Source organism: Abrus precatorius, unplaced genomic scaffold (genome assembly GCF_003935025.1).
Source record: "Abrus precatorius isolate BTA unplaced genomic scaffold, Abrus_2018 Scaffold1, whole genome shotgun sequence".
NCBI classification, from domain to species: domain Eukaryota; kingdom Viridiplantae; phylum Streptophyta; class Magnoliopsida; order Fabales; family Fabaceae; genus Abrus; species Abrus precatorius.
Window position 1 is genome coordinate 2421228 of NW_020874291.1, and position 8823 is coordinate 2430050.

General features: G+C 26.7%; 1 protein-coding gene across 2 annotated transcripts; it reads left to right on the plus strand.

Moving 5' to 3' along the window:
- The first annotated feature begins 284 nt into the window (after window positions 1-284).
- LOC113858113 (probable E3 ubiquitin-protein ligase RHA4A) lies at window positions 285-2905 on the plus strand. Of its 2 annotated transcripts, XM_027490599.1 has the most exons (5): window positions 285-384; window positions 420-441; window positions 608-891; window positions 1022-1107; window positions 2003-2905. In XM_027490599.1, the coding sequence occupies exons 3-5, from the start codon at window positions 631-633 to the stop codon at window positions 2310-2312; spliced, it is 657 nt and encodes a 218-aa protein (XP_027346400.1). In that variant the 5' UTR covers window positions 285-384; window positions 420-441; window positions 608-630; the 3' UTR covers window positions 2313-2905. The 2 variants fall into 2 exon arrangements, with proteins under 2 accessions (XP_027346400.1, XP_027346391.1); XM_027490590.1 differs by lacking the exons at window positions 285-384; window positions 420-441 and having other exon boundaries at window positions 534-891.
- Window positions 2906-8823: the final 5918 nt, after the last annotated feature.

Consider the following 8823-nt stretch of genomic DNA (forward strand, 5'->3'; position numbering starts at 1 on the left):
GTTAGCAGTACTAAATTAGCACTTGATTTAATTTTTTCATAAAAGTAAAAAGTGAGCACTAGCAGTGACGCAGAAAGATTGCGGTAAGATGTTTGGACCCATGCACATACATGGAGACAACTGGGCTTAGCACGGTTGGCGTGAGACTATACCTTAGTGGAGGGTCATGGGCTAGTCCCATCATTTCAATAAAGATAGAATATGTACCCCTTGCCACTATCATTATAATCTTATATATGCATCACAGTGCTTATTCCACACTATTCCCCTTCTCATTTATCATCAACAGAAACAACTAATTTTAATATTTTATCATATAAAATACACATCTTTCTGCTTCTTTTCCCCAGTTTCAACAGCAATTTTTTCTTGCCAAAATAAAGAAACTAACCAAAGAAACGAAAATCTCTCATAATAGCAACCCACCAACATATGATCTTGGTAAGTAGTGCATGCTCGGTCAACTGAAGCTAGCTATTGTCTATTTAGATTGTATATATATTCTTTTAAAGCTTTAACAATTAACTTAACTACATACCTATTATTATGCAACACGACACAACTACTCTAGAAGTTTTCATTTTACATATTTGTACACAAATTGTAGGATATTGGTGTGGCAAGAGGTTTATGCATGTTAGGAGACACAAGATCATGAGTGTTCCACAAACTGCAACTAGCCCTCCTCCACATCTGTATCCACAAGAACTTCAGCTTAAGCTTTACCAGGCCTTCATATTCTCAATTCCCATACTCTTTTCCATCATTCTCTTTCTCCTCTTTTACTTGTTCTACCTCAAGAGAAGGGCTTCCTCTCTCTCTTCCTCTTCCCCTCACTTACTTCCCAGGAGTATTGCCAACCCATCAACCACCACTCCCTATCATTCCTCAGTAAGTAACACTCTCTTTTCTTATTTAGATGCTTTCTGCACTGCACTATAAATTCTATATTATTATAATCATTTATTCAATTCAATGATCTAATATAGTGATATTAGCTTCTCTTTTGGAAATTCCACAGCCTTGTCATTTGGATCTGACACTCCAATTCCTGGATAAACTTCCAAGAATTTTGTTCGATGAGAATTTGCTAGCAAGGGATTCACTGTAAGTCAATTCTTTTTTTCTTTTTTTCTTTTGTTTATATAATTTTATTGACTTTGCCTAATGAGATCAGATTATTGTTATTTGTTTGTATAGTTTCTCTGAAATAGGCTTTCACCTGTACTGTGGTTAGTATTTGGTTTCTTTTTCAATTCTGTTTTTTTCCTCTCTCTCTCTCTCTCTCTCTCTCTCTCGGTCATGAACTTAATGTGCCTTGGTCTTTATCCATTATGCATGGTGCTCTACAGTATGCAATTTGGATGTATATTGTTTCGTATGGTAATTTCACCTCTTGGCATGTCTCTGATGATTAAAATCATTGTCAAAGAATGTTGATCTTGGAAAGCTTAAAGAATAGGTAGTTCAATTAACAAATTATTTAGAATATTTAATAGCAGCCACTATTTTCATGAAAAGTGGTATATGAAAAGAAAGTAAAAGAGATAAGTAGAATATTCGAAAAAAAAGGTTTTTCCTATTTTGTTTTTGTTAACACCAGAGAAAACAACTTGGTACATATGAAGGTGTCTTCTCTGCTAGCTAGAATTAATAAATAAATAAATATTAGACAAATTCTGCACGTGTAACCCAATTGGATGGTAAGAACCAAAATCTCAGCGATAGGTACTGGTCATATTTATTGTAAGGGAATTTTCAGTAGACAAAGTGCTGGATAGCACTTTGGAAGCTCTATCTTGTATTCCATTTGCTACTGGTCCCCTCCTTTTCCATGTCCCAGTTTTCAATCTATGACTTCAATTGATTTGATTGAATATAATATAGTGATATGTGTCCATCAACATTATTTAAAAAATGCCTTTATTGGGCTAAAATCTAAATAAAGCTGTGACTAAGATGAAGCTAATTAATAGCTATGTTGGTGACAATTTTGAAACAGATGTTGTGTGTGTCTGGGGGAGTTTGAGCTGAAAGAAGAGGTGCTACAGATTCCTTATTGCAAGCATGTGTTCCACATTGATTGCATACATCACTGGCTTCAATCAAACTCCACTTGTCCACTTTGTAGATGTTCCATCATCCCCACTACCAAGTTCCTCAATCCAACACCGCCTATTAATATTATATCAGACCCACCTCACCATGGTGCTATCATTTCGGAGTCTCCATTACCATTACCATTACCACCTCAACCAGAACACCATCAAGTTAGTGCTTCCTCAAATACTGCTATTTTGTCAAGGGAATGATACAATAGTTTCATTACTATAATAATGGCCATTAATTTGAAAGGAGGGGGTATTCAACTACACCAAGATAATGTAGTTGGCTACATTTAAGGAGCAAAACCAACAATTTGTGAAATAAAATTTTACCCTTCTATTTGTACATTATTTGGTATATTTTGTGAAATGTGAAACACAGCTTCTGCTGTCATGACCTTTTTGGATTGCTTATTTAACCTGCATAACCAATTACACTAGCTTTACTCCATGACATATTCATGTATGATTGATTTTGCCTTTTGTGGACTTCAGTCCTTTCATTTATCGTTTTCGTGCTTAAAAAATGATTGGTTAAAAAGGATAGCAGACGTTTGTCTTGTCACTTTACTGAATCCTAGGTAACGATGATGAACATAAATAAAATGTTCCTGCAAAAGTCCTTGAGCTCCGAACCTTTATCTGTGAAGGGAAAAAGCTTGTGTGCAAAGAATCTCTGTTGTAGTACTTAGTGCAAATGAAAATCATGCAAGTCTTGGAAAGGCATCACTCAGTCAAAGATTTTCCAGGAAATTTAATTACCACGGCTTTTGGAACAAATTATCAACTCCGTCCAAATAGGTCCCAGCAAAAGTGAAAAGCTTAAACTTTCGGGTACAGAAAAAGAAAAGGTAAAAAGGGTGTCCCCATAGAGTAATTATAAACATTCACTCACACTCTCCTTATAAATAGTAGTCTTGGGTTAACCCATTAAATAATATTCAATGTTACTATAACTACATAGTGATTGAGCCCACATCTCTTCCTTTATGATAAAAAGGGAAAAAAATTATAATTGTCATTTAATTAATTAAAACTCAATAATGTTACTGTATTGTATGTAATTGTTTTTATATCTTATTTATTTTTATCATATATATATATATATATATATAATATAATTAAGAGTCAATTATTTAAAAAATAAAAACATTAGTAAAGTTAGTTTCCTTCTTAATTTGTTACATTTATATTTTAATATTAATATTAACTAAAAATAACGTATAAATTACACTCTTTTTTATTGAAATAATTTTTTTTACACGCGTTAATTCTGTTCTAAATTTTAAAAATTAAAGTTGATATTTAACTAAATTTTATATTTTTCATGAATACTATTTTTATATTTATTAAAATTATTTTAATTCTTTTTTATTTTTTGGATTTAGAATGTACTTTAAAGACTTTCAGGGCTGAAATTTATAGTTATTAATGTATGTAAATTTTAACATTTGATTTAAATAAAAATATTTAATTTTATTAAATCATTATCATTGTGATAATATTATTCATAATCTTAAAGTTAAGTCAATAGAATTTTTTTTAAAATTTATTGTTTGAAATAGTTTTATTAGAGAATTATTTATTAAAATATAATTGTTTTCTTTAATTATTATAAAATATAATAAATATGAATTACACATATTACTAAACCAGTTTATATTAAAAATACACTATAAGAAGGTAAAAACAAATAAAACTTATCTCTTTCCCTAAAGTTGTTGGGAAAAATATTTTCCTCAAGTGGGTTTTTGAACTTTCTTTGCCCAACTAAAAAAGCATGGTGGCCATGGTTGTCAGTCACCTAATGTTCTGGGGATCCCTAAGCTCATAAATGATTCCATTTGCAAGCATGAAGCACTGTGTGAATCAAATGTTGTGGTCAGTGAGATAAACCCTAATTTCAGCTAATCGATGCTGCAAACATATGCAATCCAAATGCGCCGCTGGTTTGCAAGGAACAAAATGGGTGTGAAAATTGGTCACTTTGGTCTTCAAAATATGATATTGCTCCCAATATAAATAATTGCTTCAGATTCAAAATTTTCAATCTATCATCTATTCAAGCGTGAATCTTTAGTGAGCTTGACCCTACACTACTTATTGTTCCACATAAAGTATAATTTAAAACACAATAAAGTATAGATGAAATAAGAAGAAAAAAGTAAAAGACAAATAATGCAGAGCAGCTAACTAATAGTCATGAGCTTTATGTATACTAATTTAGAGTGTTTGATTTCATTTATGTTGTTTATTAATATTTTATTTAATTCTTTTTACAATTTATGATGCTATTAATAGTCAATATTATTTTAAATCCATCAATATTTAATAATTATGTAATATTAATAATTTTTTAATCCAATAACTTAAAATTTGGAATTAAAGACCTTATGAAATGTTAAATTTGATTTATTCTACAAATTCATTAATTGCTAATGGTTAATATGCTTGAACTCAAATATTAACAAAGTTAATCAGATCTTGATAGTAATGAAAGCAATAACATAGACTCCATTAGAATAGAAACATAAATCCATTAAAAGAATAAGGAAATAAACAAAAGTGAAATAAAAGAGAAACTTTAGTCAAAGTGATGAGATTGCAATAGAAAATTGGTGAGCCACAGTGGACTATTTACATCATGTCAAAATTCTATGTTATATCCTTGTGTACATATTTTTATAATATTTTGCAACGCCATATTTATCGTTATAATAAAATTCAAAAAAAAAAATATTATGCCGCTTAAAATGTGTTGAAAAAAAGTAATCTATTACAACACTTAATAAGATAGAAGTATTATAATACATTGAATATATATATATATATATAAGGAATACTAGCAACATACTTTTTATTCTTAGTTAAAATTTATTAAAAATTTAAAAATATAAAAAAAACATTAATTTAAGAATAAAAAAATTAAATTTATATTTTTTTTATTTTTAATAAATTTTAGTTAATAATGGGAGTGTAATTTTTAGCCTATAACACTTTTTTGAAGAATCATTGAACTAACGTGCTATTTTTATAGCATTTAATAAGAAAGTGCTATAATAACGTGAGATAATGCCCTCATGCTTCTTTAATTTTATTAGTAATGTTTCCGCCTAGTTCATCACAATATCAAAAAGCACCACAAGTCCTAAATAAAAATATGACATCTCAAATTATATGTTAACTAATATAACTTCAATTTAAGCAAGAAAAACAAAACAAATGAATAAAAAATACAAGATAAGAACAACATTAAATAAATCATAAAGCTCAACCAACTTCACATTCAACAAAAAGGGTGTCAATAAACACTTCTAATTTTAACCTATATAATAATAATAATAATAATAATAATAATAATAATAATTAAAAAAAAATGTTAGCAACTTGTTAGAAATTTTTCTCTTGAATTATATGGGATTTCAAATAAAATTCAAGAACCATTATATAAAATTATCAAATAGAAATAAGAAGTTTTAGGAATATCTGAATCTATTGACATTGACTGAAGGCAATAAAATAGCCTTTTAGTGCAGCGACCTTCGAGGTAGCAGCAGAATAGCCTTCTTATGCAATGATCTTTCTCAGCCAAAATTATTATATTCTTTAATAGGACTTGATATTTCTCTTGTAACGGAGAGAGAGATGTTCCTTATTTTGATATATTAGCGACTATGACCAACTTTATAATTTTAAACTTATTAGGATTCCTATCAACTCCTAATGAGCTAAATCCAGACTCCACTTATTGAGCTCATATTCCTTTATTCATATTAATTATTTTTAATCACTAGTCTAAAGGCTCACCAAAATTAGATTACTTTTATTATGCTTAACAAAATGTAAATAGCTAATATAAATGCTATAAATAATATGTATTGCTCATATTAATTATTAAAAATAAAATTTTTAACAAGCAACACATACTCTTTACACTCTCTGCTATTAATGTATGTAAAAAGACAAATAATGTAGAGCAGTTAACTAATAGTCATGAGGTTTATGTATACTAATTTAGGGTGTTTGATTTCATTTATGTTTTTATTAATATTTTATTTAATTCTTTTCAAAAAATTAATGATTCTATTAATTGTCAATAATTTATTCTAAATCTGTCAATATCTAATAAGTATGTAATATTAATAATTTAATAAATTTAGTAATTCAATAACTTAAAATTTAAAATTAAAGATCTTATGAAATCTTTAATTTAATTTATTCTACAAATTCACTAATTGCTAATGGTTCATATGCTTATCACATAACTAACTCAAGTAATAACAAAGTTAATCATATCAAGGTGTAATGAAACTAATAAAATAAACTCCATTAGAATAAAAACATAAATTCATTAAAAGAAAAAGAAACTAAACTGAGGGTTGCAACATAAGTTTCATTTATAACTTAGTTATAAATTTAGTTATTAAGAATAAAAATCAAATTTTAAGCAAAAACAAAATCTAATAGTTTGAAAATTTAAATGAAATAAACAAAAGTAAAATAAAAGAGGAACTTTTGTCAAAAGTGATGAGATTGCAAATAAAAAATTGTTGGGTTAAAGTGAACTATTTACATTATGTCAAAATTACTATGTTATAGTGTTTATGTACATATTTTTATAATATTTTACAACACTATATTTACTCTCATTATAATAAAATACAAAAAAAAAATATTATAGTGCTTAAAATGTGTTGTAAAGAGTTATCTATTACAACACTTAATAGATAGAAGTGTTATAATAATGTGTTTATTTACAATACTTAATTAAGAAAGCATTATAATACATTGAATATATGAGGAATACTAGTAACATATTTTTTATTATTAGCTAAATTTTTTTTAAAAAAATTAAAAAATACAAGAAAAAAAATTAATTTAGGAGTGGGAAAGAATAGGACTTACATAATTTTTTTTAAGTTTTAAAAAATTTTAGCTAATAGTGAAAGTGTAATTTTTAGCAAATATTATAACACTTGTTTGAAGAATCATTGTACTATCAAACATGCTATTTTTATAGCATTTAATCAAGGAAGCACTATAATACGTGAGACAATGGCACCATGCATCTTCAATTTCATTAATAATGTTTCCACCTAGTTCATCATAGTATCAAAAAGCACCACAAATTCTAAATAAGAGCATAGACATCTCACTTCAACTCAAGCAAGAAAAACAAAACAAATGAATAAAAAAGACAATACAAGACAACATTAAATAAATCATAAAGTTCAACCAACTCCACATTCAAGAAAAAGGGTGTCATAAAACAGTTCCAATTCTAACCTATATAATAATAATAATAATAAAAAATGTTAGCAATACATACTTTATCACACACTCTCTAATAAACTCTTTATTATTAGTTAAAATTTATTAAAAATTATAAAAATATGAGAAAGAAACATTAATTAAGAAATGAGAAAAAGTGAAATCTACATTATTTTTGTAGTTTTTAATAAATTTTATTCAATAATAGAGTATATTAAAGATTGTGTTACTAGCAATATTTCTCTAAATAAATAAGGTACTTCAGGCTAACCTTTGTAAATAATATAGCAACTAAAAGCAAGATGAGAAACTATTTATTTAAATAATTCAAAAATTAAACTATTTTCCTATCTATATTTTTTTTTTGCCAAATTACAACTAGTTTCGTACCTTACAAGTAAGAAACTTATTTTTTAACTTTTTAAAAAAAGTTTCGCACATGATAGACAAAACTAATTTTTTTTAAATAGTTTCGCATAGTAATAATATGAAACTAAAGAAGTAATTACACGTGTGAAAATTTTAGATAATTACATTTACACAATATACGAAATTCATTTAAAAAATATGTTAAATACTTTCGTACTCACAGTATAAGAAACTTGTTCAAACTTTTTGAAATAATCCCATTTTCTTTGTCAACTTACCAGATATCAAATACACACCCTCTTTTAGGATCGCTTCTATTATTCTAGGTCTGAAGTGTGTTTGTTACCATGTGGTTTTCTCTTTATTTGTTTTTTAAGTAATGAGAATTTAATAAGATTAAAAATAATTAAAAATATGTCAAATTTTTTATAATTAAATATAAAAACTAGCTAAAAATACTAAAACCTTATTAAAACTATTTATTATATTATTATCTTTAATATTATAAATTTATTTTGAAAAAATTTACTTTTAAGATACTAATTTTATTTGTTGCTACCGAACCAATGCAAAAGGCTAATAGGTTCAACGTGCTTAAGTTTCATGTTTTAACATTATTTAGAAATGAGTTTGAATTTGAAAAGGAGCAAGGAATGAATAAATAGGAAAAAAAAGAAAACTATTTACAGAAGGCGGACTTTGAGTTGTTGTAAGAGTCAGAAAAAATGAACAAGTTTCGTATCTTGTGTATATGAAATAATTAAATTTTTTTTTTTAAATTTGTAAGATGTGTAGAAGAAATTATCTAAATTTTTTACACATGTAATTACCTTTTAAATTTCATTCTGTCAGTATACAAAACGATTTTTAAAAAAAATCCAATTTTATATATCTTATATCTGAAACTTTTTTGAAAAAATTATAAAAATGTAAAACTTATTGTGACGTGACAAAAAAAAAACTTTAGATAGGGAAATAGTTTAATTTTTTAGAGCAATTAGTTATTAAAAAAATTAAAAATATAAACAAGCTGAAATAAATAATTAGGTTTATGTTGAAAATTTGAGACATGTAATTT